This window comes from Hippichthys cyanospilos, chromosome 6 (genome assembly GCF_059441005.1).
Source record: "Hippichthys cyanospilos isolate Australia breed blue-spotted pipefish chromosome 6, RoL_Hcya_1.0, whole genome shotgun sequence".
In the NCBI taxonomy this organism is placed as follows: domain Eukaryota; kingdom Metazoa; phylum Chordata; class Actinopteri; order Syngnathiformes; family Syngnathidae; genus Hippichthys; species Hippichthys cyanospilos.
In genome coordinates, this window is record NC_142374.1 from 18,010,516 (window position 1) to 18,032,873 (window position 22,358).

A 22,358-nucleotide genomic window follows, 5' to 3' on the forward strand; every position below is an offset into this window, starting at 1 on the left:
TAATTATTCAGGTCTGACAGTCGCCACTACAACCCGGAAGTGAATTTTAATCTTCTGGCGTCCCAGGGAAGAAAGTGTGTTTACCAAGAAAATAGACTCTATAGTTGTGTGAAATGTACCGTTTGTTGGTGCGATATGGTTTGTGTCCTCGATTTCCTCTTTTGCCCACGCGAGGGTCCACTTTGTGGGTCTCACTAGCCGCCCGGCGAGCTAGGCAGTCTGGGAAACGCAGTGGTTTTAACCCAAGATATTACATGAGCGGCTCCACCACGAACTTGTCAAAAAACAATCCAAAGTTTTCCTTGGTGTGGATTTGCGGGGCTGGTTTGGGACTTGCCCTAATTTTTAGACTGAAATATCACGCGGGGGCAAACAACGGTTGGTGTGATAACCCAGTGACAGATCCACAGAATCATCGATACGACGATGCAATTAAAGCGAGCAGAGTTCTGGTGGAGCGGATTCAGGTAGGCGCGCAGGTATGCATGTAGGAATGTGGACCTGAACAGGTTTCACCTGTATGGCTTTCCTGCTGCAGCTATGTCGACTTATGGTGCCCTTGTCTTGCTAGACTGAGGTCGCTGCTCCAGGTCTGGTGGTTGGGGTGTCTGTAGATGGAGTTCCTGTCTGGTGTGAAGGTTCGTGAATGTCTGTGTGGCACAACTGCATCGAATGCCAAAGGCAAACATGTTATCGCTCACGTTCTTAAAAGAACTTTTCTAATTTTGGCCAAATAACCACCCAGCAAAAGCTGACAAAAAAAAAAATGTGCTTTTTTTTTTTTTATTAAAGTTTATTGTCTTAACAACCCTTTTTAATCAGAAATTTTAAAAAAATGCCCGATGTTTTTCTTGTGAAGTTCAACAACAACATATTGCAAAACTGTCAAATGTTTTGCTCGTCATATCTTAAATGTTTTTGTTAGAAATAGGACACCAAAAAGCAGGATATGGTGATATGACCAAAAACTAAAACCTTGATTGTGCAATTTGAAAAAATATGTATAATAAACAACAAGAATGCTTAATGATTTGATATCAGTGTTAATGTTAATCATTCGTAGCTTGTGCAAAAAAAAGATAGCTTTAGTGCAAAAAAAGTTATTCATAGCTTGTGCACAATTGCTTCAATGTCACAGTTAAGTAGCCGAAAAGCTACTTGTGCCAAAAACATGATTTCACATATTTGCTAATTTTCAAGTGTTTTATTGAAATGAAAACCAAATTAATTAGATTTCTTGCTCAGTCCTACAAGAAAAAAATATCTATGATATATCTCTTTATTTAATCAGTCAATAAATTGATTACCAAATATTGACATTGAATTTAAAAACAGGTTTTGTTCATTTTACTATGCCCAATGAAGTTATCAATTGACCCTTTCAATTGATTGCTGGGATTCAGGAGTCGGTTATGCCGATTTGGAAAATCGACTCCCGTGTGGTTCGGAAACCGTCATGCGAGTCGCCAGCATCAGTAAGTCATTCACGTCTGCGGCTGCTGCACGCCTCTGCGAGGAAGGGAAACTCGATCTTGATGCACCTGTCCAGAAATACGTCCCAGAATTTCCTCAAAAACAGTTTAATGGAGAGGATGTAAGTTCACTCAAATCTCTCAAATCCATCTTCTGCATTCTAACGTGGTCTCTTTTTTTTTTAGGTCACAATAACTCCTCGCATGATTCTCTCCCACCTGAGCGGAATACGGCATTATGAGAAAGATCCAAATAAAGTGAGGGAAGACAAGGAGAAAGCCAAGCGACTTTTGAAGCCATCTGCAACGGACAAAAAGGAGGATAAGGATAAAGGTGAGTCTACTAAAGATCAAAAGGTCCATTCCAAAGCGTCTTCTCACGACAAGAGGAAAAAAGAATTTGAACACGAGGAATATTACTCGAAGGACAATTTTGAAAGCGTCACACAGGCGTTGGACCTCTTTAAGGACGACCCGCTCATTTTTAAACCAGGTAAAGCAAATATAGTCCTTGCTCATTGCGTCATTAAGATGCAGTTGTAGTTTTAGTCATTGAACACTTTCTCTTTCTGCAGGCACAACGTTCTTGTATTCCACCCACGCCTACACCCTCCTCAGCGCTGTCATCGAGCAGGCTGCTGGCCAGCGTTTCCTGGATGTCATGACCAACCTCTTCCGGGAACTCGGAATGCTCAATACTGTGCCAGATCAGAATGAACCGATCATTTACCATCGCTCAAGGTAGTCACATTCTAGCATGCACGAAATCAAGGAGGGGCAAAAAAAAAGAAGAGTGGTCTACGATTTATTAATTTTTATCACTACCACATGGGGGCGACATTTAACTTTGCACTTCTAAACCAGTTATTGGCAAAAAAGCTATTGCAGATATCCATTTTCTATATCCACCTATCTTTTTTTTTTAATTTAAATAATGTATACGATAGTATCTTATCAAATCTCATGATTAAATGCATTTATAAATGTGCCACTCGTAAACAGCAATCGGTTTGAAACATTTGTTTTGGTAAAAATAAAGAAAAATCAAAATCCTTCAAAAATAGCACAAAAAAAACGCTAAAACAACAAACCAACAGTTAGTGCAGGAAATAATTTTGCACGTTTTTTTTTTTTTTTCTGAAAAGCATATCATTCTAAATAATTTTGGTCATAATTGTATCCTCTTCCTATTAAAGGGATGCTTATTTATCCATTTTCAGCTGTGAAAAGTAAATATTTTTTCAAACATAATTTGACAATTTCATTATTTTTCAAACACATTTTTTAAGAACACATTTTGCCCTTTGCTGTCAACTGAAAATGACATCATGTGCTCAGGGAACGACCAAATACGGCTGGTTGCTATTTGAACCCTAAGTACATATGATGTCATTTTCAGTCAAAAATAAATGGCATAATGTGCTATTAAAAGTTTATATGAATTTATACCTTTTTAGAGGCTGTACACAAAAAACAATGAATGTATCAAATTAGATCTAGATACAGTAAACTATTCCTTTGTTACTGTTGAAAAAGGCTAAATACGAAGTATCCTTTTACCTGTATGAGAAATCTCCCCATTTATCTATTTTGAGGAAAAAAATTCCTCTACTTAAAAAAATTGTAAAAAATGGTCTTCATATTCTAAACTGTAGACTAAAAGATTGGGTGTTGAATGACGTTATTACAACTTAAAACACACAGATTTAGACGATGTATTTTAAAATGTTCAAAAAATAATTTTAGGGCCACTCCAAATGGTGGTCATCCTTGCAATTTATGGACAAAAACCTCCCTGTAGTTTATGAAGTACATATTTCGTCAGGATTTGGTGTATCCTTAATCGTGTTGATTCCTATTCCTACGAAAACTTTTTAAAAAATATGTATTTTTGATCAAACTTATTGGAAGCAATTTGTGTTACTGAGTTGGGTGTGGAAGTACTCAAAGTCCCATCAAATGCATTTTGAGATGAACTGGGTCAAAGGTCAAATAAGATCTACCCCACCAGCAGATAACAATTGTTACATCTGTATTGTCTGTTTTACTGTTTATTTATATCATTCATATTCTTGATATTATATTGTTATAGTTGAACATACTTACGTGGCAGCTGCTATGATCCACTGCTCACACTCACACGTGCGTAGACCTGCTTCGTACTATGAATATGACCCACAGACACTATCGTTTAAACAATATTTCTCTACGTTTTATGCTTGCAGTTATTTTGTGTCCGAATACAGTTACGATGCATTTACAAATTGTGTTTTAATTGGTTTGTGCGTCAAATTTCATTCCAGATCTCAAACTTCTCACACTTAATTCTTGAAACGCTATTTTAATCGCACAGATATTATCGTCTGAACAAGCGAGGACGGGTGGAAAATTGCCCCTACGTCGACAACTCGTACAAGTGGGCTGGCGGCGGCTTCCTTTCCACGGTGGGGGACCTGCTGCTGTTTGGTAACGTTCTACTTTACAGCTACCAAATGGCCCACGTGAAGGACAGTGAAGGGCTGCTGCCCGGGTTCCTCAAACCCCAAACCGCTGTGGAACTTTGGACGTCGGCGGACAAAACGGAGGCCAGCTGGGACAAGGACGGACGCTACGGACAGGGCTGGCTGGTGGTGGACAAAGAGCAGAAATACGGGCAGTGCAGGAAGCGCAGGCACTACGTGTCGCACACAGGTGGCGCCGTGGGGGCCAGCAGTGTCCTGTTGGTGTTACCCAGCGAGGAGATTGAACAGCGATCAGGGCAGAAGCTCCTCCCACAGGGGGTGGTGGTCAGCATTATCACCAACATGCAGTCTGTGGGACTCAACAGCACAGCCCTGAAAATCGCACACGAGTTTGACAAAGCCAAAAGCGCGTAAGTTGTTTCAAGAGAAGGTCTGGATCTTTTTTTTTAATTGCTTTTACAGTGTTTCTCTTCAGTGAGAACTTTACAAATGTATTTTCATATGAAAGTTTTAAATTCTTTGCACTAAATGGAAATACCTCACGGCTTTTAACCCTTTCACAGCTAACCCAGTTAAATTGGGTCTTTGACGTCTATCATCGTTAACTCTTTTAGTACCAAGCGTTATTGTTATTACTATTTTAAAAGACGGGAATTCTCGTCCCTGACACTGAAAGAGTTAATGGCAGGGAATGGGTTAGGAAATAGTAGTTTTGAAAAAGCCATTACAGGTATTCATATTTAACTAACTACCAGCACGTTAAAATTGATTTTTGACATCAATCCCTAGTGAAATTAGTCATTGTAAAAATATGTCAAGCTCAAGACAATTTCATATTCACTGTCTGCCCAGGTAAAATAAATTTGACATCTATGGTCGTCATTGGCAGTGAATGAGTTGATCATGAATCATGGCTTTTTAGAACGATTATTCCCTTCATATACACTATGCACCTAGGTCATATTTAACTAACTTCTTTTGGTTGGACAAATTTTACTTGACGTTTTTACTGCAAGATTTTTCAAATTTCATTTGCTTGATGTGTGCGAATGACATTTGCATCAGATCAACTTTTGATTAACCTTTTTATTTGACCAAATCAAGTGAAGAGGTTATATGTCATTAAAAGTTCTATCAGGACACCGCTACCAGACAAAAAAGTTATATTTCCGTCCACTAGATGGCGGTCACCACTAGAAATGCTTCCGATGATGGGAGAGAAGGCCTTAGTAGTAGTTATTAAAAAAATAAAGTCTGTAGACAGGAAATTGTTCGCTGTATTTAAGTAGCGTAATTGTCATATAATAAACTTCTATAACATTTTTATAGTACATCATTTCGTTAAATTGTGGTGCAGAAGTGTCACAAATGTAATTTTTGCCTCACTCCAAAAATCACACGATAGACATATTTCAAAATTATCTGTATTTACAGAACCACACCATTTTAAACCATCAAATGACAGAAAAGTTCTTTTCAATCGGCGTCATGTATACAGCAGATTGAAAATGGACATAATATGTTTTGACATGTGCAACAAAGCTTTGTAACTATTTTTAGTCAAAGCCCCCAGTTTGAAATGTGATATATTTGTAACCCAGAGAAAGTTGTGAAGTCAGCTCGGCATTTAAGAATTTGACCAAGGTTTTCAAATGGAAAAAAAAAGCTTCCAAAGTTGCTCTAAAATCCAGCATTCTGTTGTCATGTATGATGTCGGTATCAAATCCACATGTTCAACTCATGCTTGTGTTTATCTCATCTCTGGCTGGTCTGTACATCAGGAAGCTGCATTTAGACTTTGCCGTGAAACAAAAAAATCGAAAAGCTCTTTTACAATAGCAGACAAGTAATTTTTAAATGGCAGTTCTTAATGCTGCTTGAAATATAATTTTCTGAAAAATAAAATATATGGTAGCCCAGATTTGACCCTGGAAACCCTTTTTAATTTTTATTTTTTTGGGAGGGGGGGGTTATTAATCTAAACACTTAATTTGAGCATCTCTACGGTCAACTTTTGAGATATCAACAAATCTACTTCAATACCAGTAAATTTCCTTTTCAAATTAAGAGCGAATTGATTGGAACACAGCAACTGACTGCTATGCTTACTGTGACAACAACCTCTTTTGCAAAACTTTCATTTAGTTTGATACGGATACGTCTTGCCATTAGTGATGCAACTCTAGGGCAGACGATCCACAAATAGATGATGGTACACAACTAAATCCGCCTAGAGATTCTACAAATGCAATTCCTCTGCATTGATTGAGGGGAACTTTGCTGAAAAAAATTACGGTTGAGAACCACTGCACGATAGAACCAAACTAGTTTCAAAACATATTTCCATGTAGGTTAAGAGATGCTCTTCTACTCTTCATGAGGTTTCTTTCCCCATTACTGGCATTCAAAAATATCTCACCACGTGGGTGTTTGCGAGAGTACATCAGCGTGGAATCGTCATACTCGTGGTTTTACTTTCCAATACTCTATGTGACTCTGTTTCCTCTGTCGCTTGGCTTTCAGCATCCTGGACATGACAAATCAAGAGTTTAGAAAACACACTCAAAAATGTCACACAAAAATTTTAATTCTTTCCCTTTGTCATTCATATACTTACTTATAAGTAAAGTAGACAATAACGGCGATGACCACTAAGATGAGGAGGGCAACAAGGACAAGCGCTACAATTAACCCCGCCTGCTCCCTGTCAGAGCCGCTGATAAGCAGTTGGAACTGCTCGCATCGACTTCCTTTGTAGTAGTCGTTGCACCTAAACGGAACATAGCATCTGGGTCTAAACATGCTACTGCATCAACATTTTATGTATTTGCGTGACTTACACACAGGAAAGCGTTTCCATTGAGGCAAGCTTGTAGCATGTGCCCCCATTCATACAATAGGCCGCATCATGCCCTTCACATGGCACTCCGTGTTCTGTAAGGACAAAGCAACATGCCTGAAAAGGTTGCTAGCACAAATGGGAATGTTTTTCAAATTGTATTTTCACCTGTCATCATCTGGAAGGTTGAACTTTTTTTGTTACCTAGAAAGTGAAAAAGGCGCAAACAGATTAAAGGGAGGCTTAAACACGACCTCTGTGGAACACCTTCCAAAAGGAAAATATATTAGCTATTGCTATAAGCTATTGACAGCTTAAACCTGTGGCCCTAAACTTTTTTTTTTTCGCCCAAAGTCCTTCAGTACCTTTCCAGGAGCCAGCCTAGCTTTTATTCATTTATTTATTTGTTTATTTTGTGTGTGTGTGTTCCAGAGTTTCAGAACTCAGCACCACAATTAAAATGAATATCAGCTATCAAGTACTTTTGGTATTCAGATATCTAACAGAAAATTCAAATTGAATATAAAGTACTGCACAAGATTTTTTGGGGGGGCCTGGTGAAAAATAATATTCAAATGCAGAACGCTAAATTTCCACTGAATTATGAATAACCAATTTTTAAAATGTTTATAAACATTAAAAAAAAAAATCAAACTACTTAGCAGAACACTACTTTTACTCCCCCATAAATTTTGGTTTGTGAGAGAAGTTGGCTGGTGGAGAAAGAACTTTTGATTCAACATGATTTGTTGGAATGTGATCAGTAGGAACGGCGACTGTCAGGCTGTCGGTATCAAAGTGTGCACAGTCATTTACATCCTATCACGCCAGCCTATATGGAGCACTCAAGTGCTGCTAGCTCACGGATAATTCATGCCACACGCAGCTATAATGGAGTCTGAGCCACTAGTAAACACTAGCAACAGGTGACATACACCTATGTCAAAATGGTTCATTTTCTGCTTCAAAATAAAAGCATGCCAACGCATTTTTGTAAATTATCATTTGGTTAACTTATTATTTTGAGGTTGGCCTTGTCAGAGCATTCCCTGTGTGTTTTACTGTTATGCGAGAGCATTGACAGTTTGTACACTAATGAGAGGGTATCCGGTTCACCAAAAAAAATGCACCAAGCATTTTTTTCAACAGAAATACTCGAATTACTCGAGGACTCTTTTCACCTCTAGACTGTCCATTATTCGGCGTTAGCAATATTAGCTTATCCTTTGGACGAGCAGCGGCTTCCAACACGTCACCATCAATACAACACATCCTCAAAAGTTATCTTTACATTGGATGAATATCACTGGATTAATTAATATCACAACCCAGCGAATGTAATTTACTTTTATTACTTTGACCTTTGAGAATATACAAAGAGCCATGTAAACATCTTAGCTCAGCCATATTGAGAGCGAGACTGGTAGAGGCACGTGCACATATGACGCCACCACACAATGGTCTGCCGCAGCAGGCACACCGGCTCTTACGTCAACAAATGCAAATGTATAAATATTGGAAAAAAAATAGAGATAGATTCTTAATAGTACCAGAAGTGCTTTTGGTTGAATTGATATAACCATATATCATCTGTTTCTCATGTGCGTCCTCAGTTAGCGTTTAGTCTGTTTGTTTGCGCTCAAATTGTTCCATACATCTCTGTAGGTTAATGTGATAACACCCACAAAAAAAAAATTGAAAAATGGTATAGTCTGGCTTTGTATTCTGTGACGTGATGGCGCCATTAACAAAACCATCAACTGGTCTCTACCGCCACCTACTGTCTCTAGGTAAAACACAAGCCAACAAAGAATTTTCTGTTTGACCGCCACTCAACGGAATGTTGCCGAAATCGCTGGAAAATCAATGTCATAAATCCTATTAAAATGCATCTCAAAAATTATAATTATAATGGTTTTATATGATCCAAAATTTGGACAATGATTATTATTGTACACAAAATCTCGTACGTCCATCTGCAATCACATAGAAATGTCAGAATTGTTGCATTTTGAAATTGTACTTGATTTGATGATCTGCTGGAAATTTCAGCCCCCATTGATTCTTTTATGATATCATAAAAAAAGCAATCTCCATTATTTGTAACATAATGCCACAAGGGTTAAACCTCATGCTGTCTCGCTGTCTACCACTTATACCTTCATGATCGACCAGTCGATTGCGATCAACGCATTGAGCACCTCGGCAACTTTTTAAAATAAGTTTTCTTTATTTTCTCATCCAAATAAATGCCATATAACTTTAAAAAAATACGTGTTAAAGTAGCATATGGAACAGGTGTCCTTACCTGGCTGTGAAATCCCAACTTTTGGTATCTACAGTGACTTCCCAACGATATTCATAGTCCTGCCCTAAATGACTGCGTTTCACCTAGACCTTTAAACACAGGTGCCTCGTGGGCGTGGTCCTGCCTCTGAAAAATATGTCGCGAATGTGGTTCGACCGCATCGCCTGTGAAAAAGGCCACGCTGCCTCACTTTAGGCGCATTTGTCAGTTGGCGTGTCAGATCAGCGGCCAAATCACGGCAGCCTCTGTTCGTCACTGTGATCGATGATGAAGAAGATGATGATGGTGGTGGCCCATGTGCGATCGCGTGCTCTCGCAGCAAAGAGAAAGGAGGCTCTTTGCCCTGCTGTCACAGGGCCAGGATGGGTGGTAACACTTGCGCTCATTTGCGTGGGGAGACTCAAATGAATGGTTGGTATGAATGGAATCAAGGCACAAGGCTGACTGCTTCCTTCAGAGAAGTGACTTATTCATGCTGGGAGCTCAGGACCGTTAGTTGACTCATCAACTAACAAGTTTTCCACATTGTTGGCAGTTTGAATCTTTGTCGCACTGCAGGCTTGGCGGAGGACCCGTTCTCAACAACGCCGTTGCGCTAAACGCAATTCGCTTCCTCTGTAATTATTCAATAGTTACGTGCCAACTACAAATGTTGTCACCGGGTTGTGGTTTAGTTTCACTGGGAAAGTGAGGGTGAGTTACTCCGATGCAGTTTCACATGAAATTCTTTTGGGGACAGTGAAACCGTTTCTATTCACATCAATTATGGATAGCAGTGTTTTTTTTTTCTTTTCTTTTAGGTTGTTTTATGCTGCTTTTCGTATCGCTCATAAAGACAGTTAACATCTCGATGTATGGATTAAAACCCGGGCTTGTTGTGTTACTTATACAATATCGTTAATAAATAATGGATGCACGGTGCGATACATTGTGGTTGCTTACGTAAAATCATGTGACTGATGCCTTGTATGTGTATAAATCAGCGAGCATTGTAGGACTTTATTTTTCACAATTTTAGTCTCATTCCAAGTACTTTACGACTTTTAAACATTCAGATTTGGCGGGGTGTGGGGTTTTGTCAAATTTGGAAGACATTTTGGTTTTTACAAGAACTTTGAAAAATGACCTGCATTCTTGTGAAGAGGTTATATGCACTGCCAGCATATTGTAGGAAATAACTATACGTATTCAGATTTACAGTACCTTTAACTCACTATGGCGAATGCATAAAAACATAAATTTGAGGTTTTTACAAGGGTTTGAGAAGGTTGCACAGATGTCAATGGACAGTTTTTTCTTGTCGACAAGAAATTTTCAACAGGACAGTAAAAACCATCTATAAACAACTTTGAAGTACCTTGGCAAGAAACCCAAATTCACTACCTTCACAAGTATTTGCCACTCTGTTTATTTGTTTTAGAAATTAAATTGAGAATACACACCAAAACGTTATGTTTCTCTCAAAACTAAGAATTTCAATTTGGCAACATCAAATTTTAAACTATCGCTGCAGTTTGATTTATCATTTTATTCATTTATCATTTCATTTTCACCGACATAAGCCTGGTTTTGTAGAAAACGCATCACATCATTGAACAGAAAAGCATATGAGTATTCAACATTTTCTAAAATTGCAATGAATGAGTTCAATTTTAACATTATTGACAACATATAAGCAGTTTATTTCCCCTTTCCGATTTCTTTTTGGTGACATCAGTCTTGGTGATGACAACATGTTTTTTTTTGTCATATACCTATAAGACAAATAGTGGAGCGGGCCACCCTGGGGGGGGGGGCGCGAGGTGATGCCAGGGGTGGCACAGATGACCCCAGGGAAAAGGCTTTGTTTTATGTGTAATGTAATTGCCATAAAAAAATAAGAACGCTCATCTTTTTTTTTGATTGTTCGTTTCAGGCACTTGCATGCACTTGGTTGTTTTTTTTCTGTTTTAGAGCAAGTTGTAAGCAGTATAAACGCTGTAAAAAAATAACAGTTATTGAAAGTTGATATATATATATATATATATATATATATATATATATATATATATATATATATATGTATATGTATATGTATGTATGTATGTATGTACAGTAATTGAGAAGCACTGCTATAACAAAAGTGTAGTTTATGTTGCGAGAATAAACATGCTAACGTATAGCATTTTGTGCTAACGTTGCTCTCAAAATTAACTATTTTTAATGGTATTACTGTCGTATTAGACTTATAAATTGTTCAACAATTTTGGGTAATCTGGAATAAGCCGAGACAAAACAAATGGTTACTGGAAATACAAAACTGTTTTTATTCCCCCTTTTTCGCCATTTTCCCTCAGGCGCGTGTCTTATTATTGCAAGGAAGCTAGAGCAAGTGAAAAGAAGACTGTTTTTTTTTTTTTACGACGACGCTTCAAATGATCTGTATTGTAGCTTCTATACGCGGACCCTTTTTATTTTTTTTTGTACATTTTTTTCTTTTCTTGTTTTTCTCTCTCTTTTTTTCCGACGTTCGTGCCGCGACCTTGTTTTCTCGTCGACGTCGTCACTCGCCGGACTCCCGCCTTCAGCATTTGGACAGCTCCCGTTCGTGTGCCTCGTCGTCCACATGGAGCCCCCGGTGTGATCGCGGGGAGGGGGTGGAAGCCCCCCCTGTGAAAAAAAAGAAAACGTTGGAGCGGCACCCTCCCACGATGGAACCCTCTCCCCGGACTCGGTGACGGCTTCGCCCGCTGCCAAAGCATGGTGCCCTCGTGCGGGAGGAGGAGGTCCATTTGTCGCGCCGAGTCCCCGGAAAGGCGACGCTGGTGCTCGCCGGATTTGTCAACCCACTCAAGCCAAGATCCGAGCTCCTCTCGTTGTGATCTTCATCATCGGCGAGGAGGGAGATGTGGCCGTCGTCGCTGCGAGGGCAAATGAGTCACGACCACTCTTTCCACAATGTAGAGCAAGGCAACGCAGGAGGTTAGTGTGCATTTGTTTGCTTCCTTTATTCCTTGCTCGCGTTGGTTGAATCGCGAAGAAGAAAAGATCCCACGGAGGGGCCTCCGAGCACAGTTTATGTCGGCCTCGCTTGACATGATTGCAAATGCATCTTGATGAGGATGAGCCTTGTGCAGAAATAGACCAAGGCTCGTTGACTGGAAACGAGATGTTGAATACATTGCAGCCTTTTAGACAGCCATCTCCGTGATGGAGCACTTCTAGGAATGTGTGGAAACCGCACATGAAAAAGGTGAAAGTTGTATCTGTTTAATTGCCAGCAAGCCCAGTGAATCACCTTGAGGATGAATTGCATGCACATACATTTGCAATTGAGAATAGAGCAGAGCATCTCTCATATATATGAAAATTTAACCCATTACAGGCAACTAGTGTATCATTAGGTAGGAAGGATGTGGAAAATGATTTGCGTCTATGCAATTTAAATCTTCAAATATGACTCATTTTAGCTGTTTGAATGTTCATCTGGCAGCACTCTGCCAGTGGTTAACAAATCTGCCTCAAAGTTCTTAGTTTTGGGGTTGGAATCGAAACTCTGGCCTTCTTGTGGAGCAGTTCCACGATAGTGCTTTTCTTTAGGTTGACTGGCTTCCTTTCACATTCCAAAAATGTGCCTGTTAGGTTAATTGAGGACTCTAAATTGTCCCCCAGGTGCAAATGCTTGTTTTGCTACTGTACTGCAAAAATTCCATCGGGAATGGCTTCAGTTCACCTGCGACCCTAATGAGGAATACATCTCCGGATGTCTTATGATCCCTTGGAAAGAAGCAAAAACAAATACCTGCATAACCAAGCAATAAATGAAATAGAATCCACTGGCAACTATTACAATCATCAGCCGAGAGCAATTTGAGAAATGGAGCAACATTCTGCGTGGTAATTGTAGCCTATCCATCTTAATATTTTCTCAGCATGTACATGAATGCATTTGTTACTTTCAATGTAAATTATGTCATAATGGCAAAAATTAGCTATTACAATCCAATAACATTTAGACTGATTTTCTTGCACATTTGGTATACACTTTAAAATGACTGGTTAAAAATAACGCCTTGATTTTTAATAGTAGGGTTATTTCATGTGGAAACAGCTGAAAAAAAATGTTTGGTAGGTTCTCTTTTTGTCTTACTTCTTCATTATCATTTATACTGTTGCGCAGCCTGTTTATTTCCTTGTAAACAATATTACATTAGTAGGAAACATGCATTTGTTGGATGAGCAGCACAACTCGGGTGAAATGTGCCAAATCTAGACCGGCTGTGCTAAACAGCTTATTCTTGAGTTGCTGTTGATTCTTGTTTGGTGTTCTTTGTTGGATTGGAGTCTGATCAACAAAGAAGAGGGACAACGCATTAGCAATTGTACAAATTATTTTCTTAACAAACTGTTGGTAGCATGGGGATGAACCAATCACTGCAGCCTGGCACTTTCGCTTTAATTTTTCCAATATAAATCATTGCTATTAACGAACATAATTTTATTACTTACAATATTTTAGCACTAAGATCCCTCAACGAAAGCAAGTCACATTCTCATTCTTCACAAATTCTGAGGTAACATTCACCTTTAATGCAGAGAAGCATGGTTATGACACCAAAACAAACTTTTTCTAAATCCTGTTGTTCCCCAACTTAAACAATTGCCAGTGTGATTGAAAAAAAGAACAGTCACAAAAATAAGAGCTATAGCTCACTCTTAATGGCTTCAACACCTAGAAGTGAGGCGTGTGCAAATCACTAGTTAATGCCATGCTATAGTTAATACATGTAATAAAAAAAAAAAGAAAAATATCTGAATTAGCACAGTGGCATGTGATTTTTCTAAGACTTCCATTCAAAGTGGCTTGTCACTTAAACTGATTTCAATGGCCTTCTGTCCCGCAGTACAAGGAGCTAGCTAGCATCCCTCGGTACTTGCTATGCAAGAGGTGTGGTGCTCCTCAGCCCCACAGATTCACAGAGCGGAGCGTATATTAAGGGAGATTTAAAATCCATTACAGTTTAGTGCTCCCTGGGAAAATAGTTAAACAGAGCATAGGCAGAGGTGAGAAGAAGGCGCCACCATGAAGAAGCAAATGCAAAATGTAACATTAACCCTCCTGTTATGTTGTGGGTCAAATGGAGCCATTTAAAAGTTGAAGTAAATGTTCAATGTAGTTTTTCAGGACAAGAAATCTACTTATATTTATCGAACTTGGCATTTTTTTTGCATTTTCCTTCAAATGCTTTTGGAAATGTTTGCATTTTTTTTTAATAAATACACAAATATTGCTAATAAAAGGAATCACAAGAGTCATTCGTTAGCAGGATTACGCAAAAGAAAAGTTTACATAATTTAGATAATTACACATGATCCTGGGTCAAACCGACCCATGATGTTATCAATATTCCAAACAAATGTAACACATGGGTATAAAAATAAGTACAGTATTGCTTTTGTTACCTTGTGAGTACCTTTCCAATCAAAAAAACGAAGTTTCTGACAATTTTGAATCAATACACACACCTCCGGGTCATATTGACCCAGAAACATTATTGCTGTTCTTTAGTAACAAACAAAAATCACTGGTTAAAACGTAATATTGGATTTTGGATCATACACATTTTAGACAGGTTTGGGTGATTAAATACACCCCGGGTCAAAGTGACCCAGGGATATTTTTGCTGTTCCTTTTAAACTAACATAACAGGAGGGTTAAAACCTTTGGTAATCATGCATCTGTGTGTGAGTTTACTTTGAACATTTGATGTGGCTGTTTGCAGATAATATTTTTAGTATATTAGTGGAGAGGTTCTTAACTGGGGGTCCAGAAAGGCACTAAACTGGGTGCGTGAGATTTTAACGGGTCTGCATCTTTCTTTTTTCAAATTGATAGCAAATGACTGTAATTGGAACATGAAGCAACTTGTTGCAAAATTGTCTTATAATGACTTCAGAAACATACATTTTTAGCAGAAAAGACGAGACATAAAACAGATGATTCTGCGCAGTCTATCTTCTGAAATTGCTGAATAAAATACAGCTGCAGCTACCTCTATGAATTTAGTTTCAAAGTTGAATAAATTGTAAAAAAAAAAAAACTGCATTATGATCTGCTATAATGTGTGTTTCTTCTCCGTATTTTCCAAAGGTGTGAAAGGAGCTGAGCCAGGTCACCATAGCTGCGACTATCATTTTACGCCCGATCTGATTTAGCGCGAACGTCCGTCGGAAGCGTTTCAACATGAGCAACCACCAGTAAGTACCCCCGCCACATCTCGTATTCCGAGAGGCTGTGAAATCCCGAATCTCTATTGATGAACACGGAGTCTCGTGCGAAAGGGCGCCTCCGTCTCGGTGGGTCGCGATTAGCTCAATGGGGCTTGCATATTCTCCAGTGAACAAAAGGGAGTTTGCCTCTCATCTACAGTATAACGTATCAGTCATCTCCTGTCTGCTGGCACCTCTTAGCATTCGTCAGGGATGCTCACTTGTCATCTTCTCTTATTAATAATTACTCCATGTGTGTGTGGTCCCGCAGACAAGGCCTGCATTCTGATGACACTAAGAGAAGGTAGAAGGAGGGGGGGGAGGCGGCGTGGAGTGGAACGGAGTTGAGGGGTGGGGGGAGGTGAATCCAAAATGGGTTCAGTCAGCTGTGTTCTCCGGTTAAAGGCGCAGGGTTCTCAGAACAGTCGGTAGCGCAACGTCAGTACTGCGGCCAATCATCCTTAAGTAGATCATAGCGGGAAGGTGATGACTGGTTATGAGTGGGATTCACTCAAGCCCGCAGCCAGTAAGGGAGGCGACAGATGGGAAAACTTCATGTTGACAAAGGTTTTGGGAGTTATTTTAATCCTGATTCTCTTTGACGGGATGGCCCTCACGCTGTAGCATCCCTGTTGTGGCATGCGGGGTTTGTTTTGTTTCTATATGGCAGTTAGCCGCAGAAGTAATGTCAGAGTTTTACTTCCTTTCATATCACTTGGGTATCCGCCTTTCCGGCATTACCTAACAATGTATTTGATCATAAATCTTCCGTAAACTGTGATTGGAGTTAGTTAAAAGGGATGCATAGGAAGTCATTTTCAGCTCTACTTCCTGTTGACTGAAATTGAGACGTGTTGCTCAAAACGTCTGTTTTCTGGGTTTATCGTGTGACATTTACAAGATGAGACGTGATTGGCCGTTACCTGAGGACATGTGGTGTCGATTGCAGTCGGCAGCAAGTGATGAATTGTGTTTTTAATGGTATTAATTGGACATGAAAAATAGTTTAGCTATAAAATTATAGACAAAATATTAACATTTTATTGCTCAAAATGGCTAAACAAATAAAGTACGACTTCACCAAAATCTTAATCCACCACCTATACCACTCTAGTCCTATTTTTAATTTTTTTTGGTCTGGTCTACTTTTTAATGGCTATTTTCTGTCGCCAAATTGACAGGTGCACCGGGGGCTTAACTGTGTCAAAACTAAGCATTATTATTATGATGGTATTTAAAGGCAGATTTTTTTATAGTATTTACAGCACTTATTTAAAGTCTTTAAGCACCTTTAAACACCTTTAACACATTGCAAAATATATTGTCAAAGACAAGAGCAATCAATATGACAAAAATATTGTACAGTACTAGAATGTACCAATCTGTCCGTTAACAGGAATAAAATTCTGTTAATTCCAAACTGTACATCAATAATCATGCCTAAAGATTTTCATCATTAAACAGATACTAAAGCTTTTGGGACATTATAGCAGTACACAATGAATATTTTGTCCATAATTCATTTGATAACAAAATTTTCAATGTATAATTAATGCCTTTAAAACACCTTACAACTATCTGATTACTGACCAATCACACCTCACCTGTTTTCTGACTTTGGTCATGTGACGTTCGGAGCGTGCACGTGTCGAGCATAAACCAAGCTGAACAGTGCCATTAAATACTGGGCATTATCAAAAAAGGAAACTTTTTTCAAACTAATTAAATGATTTTCATCATCTGTTTTGTGCAGGAATCGCGATGTTTGGATGGGGGATGGATGAAAAAAAGCAGATAATAAAGCGACCACAACGTTTACGTGTTCACGATGATTAGTTATCCATGGTTTCGCGGCTGCCATTGACCCGTTTTCAGAGTACAACAAATTTTTCATGTCAGCCTTTTGAGAAAAATACACCACAGTGCCATTGTTCTTTGGTTAACAATAAATTGCGCAGGGAGTACAGGTCAGGGCAACAATGCTGTGATCCTACAAATAATGTACTTGGTGTTAGGAGCTTGTGTCTGAGCCACTGCCGGGGAGTGTGGCCTGTCCCCGTGTAATTGATTTGGCACATTTGTCTTGGTTTGCTGATGATATCGCGACAGTGAATTGCTGCGCTTCAAGCACCAGCCAAGTGTCTGGATACAAACTTATTGGGCAAAGTGGCCGACTTCCAGACAGCTGGCTGGAAATACGGCGACTCTTAGCACTCAGTAACAATGACACTGACGGTCTTTTCCAATTGAAAGTGAAAAGCAAAATTTTAAATGAGAGCACTCAGTGTGCAGACGTTTGCCAAGGCGCAAACACTCGTCCTATGTTGAAATCAATAATTGGACAGCTTCAATAAGGTTCATCAAGAACAATGCTGCATTCACAACCGGAATTTGATTTTGATTTTACAAAAGAAAAAAAAATCACACATGAATGCAGCAAACTTTAATACCTATTAACCGACAGTGTTCATGTTTAACCTAAACTGCTGCCAATAGGATCAGTACCATTTTAAATTTGGTTTAGTATAGCTTCTTGGGATGCACACAAATTGTTAAACACACTTTGTGGAATCTCAAAGATTGAATTTTAGCACCTTTTAGCAGGGGTGTCAAAACTTGGTCCTTGAGGGCCGCTATCCTGCATGTTTTTAATGTTTCCGTCCTCCAGTACACCTGATTCAAATCCTCAGAATCGCTATCAGATTTCCGTGAAGCTTGCTGATGAGCTTATCATTTGAGTTTGGTGCGTTGCGAGAATGGAACTATCAAAAACATGCAGCATAGTGGCCCTTGAGGACCGGCTTTGGACACCCCTGACCTAGAGGAAAAGATACCACTTAGATATATTATATCCTTTGTCAGCTCAACCTATTCATTTGTGTCCACTGTTGTGTCCATTTTGTCACAGCACAACAATGAGGTCAATTGCATCCAGCCCAAAAGAGACATGCATGAAACATCATTGCAAATATATATTTGTCCACCACAGTGGACACAAATGAATTGGCTGGGTCTCAAGAGAATATATTAGGGATGTTCAATACTACTGTTTTTTTGGACCAAAAACTGTACGAGTATTCATTTAATGAGTAGTATTAGTGATACAAAGTTCTGATACTGCTAGTGCTTTTGATTATGTAAATTTTAATTGAACACAGTGACAAAAATTGTCAAGAAAAACATTCTTTTTGACCTAGAATATGATTCGCTGATGTCAAACTACAGCATTATAGAGACATACTCGGTCAAAAATTTTTATTTTCCTTAAAACGATATTAAATTAATTGATCAATTTTCTGAAGTAAAAAGCTACTTTATCATCTACAATTTTTTTCATGAATAATTAGGTTTTTTTTTAAAATATATTTTATGACTTATTGTCAACTGAAAGTAGCAAGCACTCAGTCTAAGTAACCAGAGTACTATAGTTATCGGATACATTTGTAATTATTACCTCAAGTACTAAAATAATCAATTACTTTAGAACTTTACTACATCAAGTAATCAATTACAATAGTTCTTAAAGTATTCGATTAGTACCTAATAACTTAAAGTTATTGTTCACTTTAGTAACTAAAAAATAGAGTATTTTGGCACTTGATTACCTAATGTAATGAATAACGGTTGTACTTAGTTACCTGAAGTAATTGATTACTTTAGTACTTAATTCATTTAGTACCAGTTATTTTGACCCCTTAGCCAAGCACCTAGTAAAATTGAAAAGAAATGCAAATACCTGGGATTGAATGTCTGAAAGTAAAAATGTCTTTCGAAATAAATGAGTTAAGTATCTGAATCTGATATTAGCAATCTCAACGAGGACACAATACCTTAAAATCAGCGCAATAAAGAAAGCAGCTTTTGTTTTTTACTGTTTTAATATGAACAGCTCATAGATCCTTTATATATGTTCTAGTATCTTTAGATTTTCAACATTCTACACAGAGATTTATGAGTCACTAAGCAGTGTTTACACTCAACACAAATTAAGTTGTGATCCTCTAAAAGTTAAAGTGAGAACTAATAACAACTAATGTACACATCCTACATAGTTTTTGCAGCCTTTTGGACTCTGTCCTTGTCGTGCTTGCTGGTATCACATGGAGTTTGTGCAACCGCACCGTTAAAGACAAGCCAAGTGTTGAGAAGTGAAGTCGTGTTTCCTCCGTGCAGGATGGCAAGCGGCCACTCTGCTGGGCCGCGGTTGTAATGACTGCTGGCCGGCTCTCTGATTGGCTGGAAATGTGGTTTTGATGCACTAAACAGTTTGTCTGTCATGTCCGATTAGTGTCCTGGTTTGCCGCTTGCTTGAGGTGCCAAAAGCGCGCAAGATACCGTTTGTGTTTTTAAATGCGATTCTGTCAAGACTTGTAATAGGAGGCTTTTAACAACATGTGTTGCAAATTCATACTGTACCATTGTTGACTATGCAGTTGAAGTCAAAGTAACCTTTCAAAATAGTCCATGAGAGCTTTTCTCATCATAAATCAGGTCAAGCAAAGAGAAAAAAACATTTTTCCTTCCAGGCCTGCTTATATTAACATTTAACAGAAATGTGCTTTTGCTCATCCACCCTCAACCCAACAGAGAAAGTGTACAAAACACCAAGACAGTCTTTGTCTTGTAATCAATGTCTTTGCCCCGCTGTTGATCATTGGAGTTATTCACTCCACACAAGCTACGCTGGAGTCCCGCCAAGCCACGTGAGATCCCTGTTGTAGGGTGACTTCTCCTTGGTAGCCATTGGCTCAGCTTCTCCAATCGTAAGCCTTCCTGCGTATTTAAATTTGAAGACCTCATTGGCAGATTAAATGACAGCTGACCTTACCAAGAACATGTTGCGCGCCATTGAATGTCACGTGAAGAAATAAGATCTATGAGAACGGATCTTATGGTGCAAAAGGGCGTTGATGTCAGGGGTGTCCAAACTTTTTTCTTTGAGGGCTGCATACAGAGAAAAAATAGACTTATTACTTTAACTAATCATACATGCTAAAAATCCATAATGAAAGCAATCGCACATTGTCTATATGATCCAACTATTAAAAAAAAAAAAAAAGCAAGACTCCCTCTTAGATTAGATTGTTTTTTTTTTCACACTTCTAACAGTGTCTACCATCAAACTTTTTAAATTACTCTTTAAATAGCCATGTGGACCATTTAAAATGTGTATGTATATATATATATATATATATATATATATATATATATATATATATATATATATATATATATATATATATATATATATATATATATATATATACACACACACACACACACATATTGTGGTCATGTGATGTTTTTGAAGATAATGGGCTATAAAGAGCCTACAAGCATCACCGCTTTCCGCCTCCATCACAGGTTTGCACTCTCACTATTTCATGATTTGTTTTTGTCCAGAACACGTATTTCATCTGCTTCCTGTTCATTGTGTATGCAATTCCACTGTTGATCACAGGATGGTGACACATTATTTTAGTAAACTCTACATTTGAAACGTAAACAGGAAGTAGGCATATTTTATTTGAGGCTATTAACGTGCCAGCCATTATAAAAAAAAAAAAAAGAGAGCGAGAACCTGACAGTCAGGTCAGGTTTAATGATCAAACCAGAACTGCCCATTCCCATTTAAAAAACCAACCAAAAAAAAAACATAGTTGATATTAACGTCAATGACACTATTGGTCAGGTTCCACTGGATGTCCTCACCCTCAGTGTTACAAATGCCTTTTGCCACTTGTTGTCCACCGAAAATGGCATCACGTGTGCTCAAGTCACAGTTGATGATTAAACTCACTTGTTTTCTGGGTTTGGTCATGTGACGTTCATAAACTGCGCTGTGATTGGTTGTTCCTTGAGCCTCAAATACATGTAATGTCACTTTCAGTCACCAGCGATAGGAAAAATGTTTTCAAGATATTAATTGTATATTCAAAATAATTTCAAATTAATTACAGACAGAATAATAACCTTTTGCTGCTCAAAGTGGGTAAGTAAGTTTAGTTAACCTTTTTAGTGAATATATTTGGGCGTGATTAATGATGAATAGTTTGGCAATAATAGGATTTAGGGACATTGTAACACTGCAACATTTTTGTCTTATCGATTGCTCTTGCTTTCTCAATATTTTGGTGGGTATTTTAAAAGTGTTCAAAGCGATTTCAATAGAAATTAGTTCCACTTGGCGATGATTTGGAATGTTATTATATTGAATGTAAAAAAATGCTTTATATGCTTAATAGTTATCTGGGTACCGATTGTAAATAAAAGTTAAGGATCTGCACTCTAGAAGTAACAAATGTCGGACCAGGTTTGCACTTTCATTCATCAGAATTAGACATCGCTCCAGCCAAGACATTCTCATTTGCCAGCACTTAAATCCAGTGGCTGTAGTAGTAAAACTAGGCTTCCTTGTTTAATGAAGGCCGGATGAGAGAAATCGCACTTAACTGTCTGGAACATTCTCCAAGATAGAAACTCTGCAGTCCAGACTTTTGGACATGAACTCTAACGCTGCTTTGTTATGTGCTGGTATGACAGGGCCCCTCCTCAAGCTGCGTCATCCGAACTTGAGGTGATTTCCCAGCAGGTGGAGGAGGAAAACCAGTGCGTGGCCCCAGTTCAGCTGGTTAGCTTCACCTACAGAGATTTACCTCTGGCCGCCTTGGACGTATCCCTCGCCGGATCTCAACTTATCTCGAACCCGGATGAAGAGGACAACAGAGAGGGGTATGTATTATTGATTTTTTTTTTTTTCGTAATGAAAGCAAAGGCTCTTGACTGACTCAAGATGGTCGTAATAGATAAAAACACTTGTCTATTTTTTGCGACTCAAAATACTTAAAACAAGAAACGGAGCGACGTCATAGCTCAAGATTCGGTTCCGAGCTCCACTTTGATTTTTTTTTTTTTCTTCCCCTGCCAGATCAGAGATCACACAGAAGCGGTAAATGAGCAAGATTAATCATTATAATCAGATCCCGCTCCCACTAATTTGTATGCTCAAAAGCCCCAAATGTAATCAC

General features: G+C 38.6%; 3 protein-coding genes across 6 annotated transcripts in view; 2 read left to right on the forward strand and 1 right to left on the reverse strand.

Moving 5' to 3' along the window:
• Positions 1–50: 50 nt before the first annotated feature.
• Positions 51–5,853, forward strand: lactb (lactamase, beta). 3 transcript variants are annotated; one of them, XM_088417369.1, is made up of 7 exons: positions 51–479; positions 572–638; positions 1,404–1,594; positions 1,659–1,965; positions 2,048–2,213; positions 3,826–3,888; positions 3,958–5,853. In XM_088417369.1, exons 1-7 carry the CDS (start codon positions 114–116, stop codon positions 4,346–4,348), a joined length of 1,551 nt encoding a protein of 516 aa, XP_088273495.1. In that variant the 5' UTR covers positions 51–113; the 3' UTR covers positions 4,349–5,853. The 3 variants fall into 3 exon arrangements, with proteins under 3 accessions (XP_088273495.1, XP_088273493.1, XP_088273494.1); XM_088417367.1 differs by having other exon boundaries at positions 3,826–5,853; XM_088417368.1 differs by having other exon boundaries at positions 51–467; positions 3,826–5,853.
• nrg4 (neuregulin 4) lies at positions 2,641–9,184 on the reverse strand. 2 transcript variants are annotated; one of them, XM_088417371.1, is made up of 6 exons: positions 9,082–9,184; positions 6,942–6,977; positions 6,775–6,868; positions 6,552–6,704; positions 6,354–6,461; positions 2,641–4,306 (listed from the first exon to the last, which is right to left on the reverse strand). In XM_088417371.1, the coding sequence occupies exons 2-5, from the start codon at positions 6,949–6,951 to the stop codon at positions 6,392–6,394; spliced, it is 327 nt and encodes a 108-aa protein (XP_088273497.1). In that variant the 5' UTR covers positions 6,952–6,977; positions 9,082–9,184; the 3' UTR covers positions 2,641–4,306; positions 6,354–6,391. The 2 variants fall into 2 exon arrangements, with proteins under 2 accessions (XP_088273497.1, XP_088273496.1); XM_088417370.1 differs by lacking the exon at positions 2,641–4,306 and having other exon boundaries at positions 5,341–6,461.
• A 2,293-nt stretch (positions 9,185–11,477) lies between these two features.
• Positions 11,478–22,358, forward strand: part of tmem266 (transmembrane protein 266) — a 32,714-nt gene continuing 21,833 nt past the window's right edge. Inside the window, exons 1-3 of the mRNA XM_088416845.1 lie at positions 11,478–12,042; positions 15,212–15,318; positions 21,874–22,062. Coding sequence (XP_088272971.1) covers positions 15,305–15,318; positions 21,874–22,062 — 203 coding nt within the window. The 5' untranslated portion in view covers positions 11,478–12,042; positions 15,212–15,304. The remainder of the gene's footprint in view (positions 12,043–15,211; positions 15,319–21,873; positions 22,063–22,358) is intronic.

Bases quoted from the DNA above. Each gene is read 5' to 3' on its own strand.
- nrg4 (XM_088417371.1), bottom strand. The intron at 6,705-6,774 runs GTAAGTCACGCA...TGTTCCGTTTAG, and splicing joins ATGGAAACGCTTTCCTGTGT to GTGCAACGACTACTACAAAG. The intron at 6,462-6,551 runs GTAAGTATATGA...TGTCATGTCCAG, and splicing joins ATTGTCTACTTTACTTATAA to GATGCTGAAAGCCAAGCGAC.
- lactb (XM_088417367.1), top strand. From the start codon at position 114: ATGTACCGTTTGTTGGTGCGATATGGTTTGTGTCCTCGATTTCCTCTT. The intron at 480-571 runs GTATGCATGTAG...TTGTCTTGCTAG, and splicing joins GGATTCAGGTAGGCGCGCAG to ACTGAGGTCGCTGCTCCAGG. The intron at 1,966-2,047 runs GTAAAGCAAATA...CTCTTTCTGCAG, and splicing joins CCCGCTCATTTTTAAACCAG to GCACAACGTTCTTGTATTCC.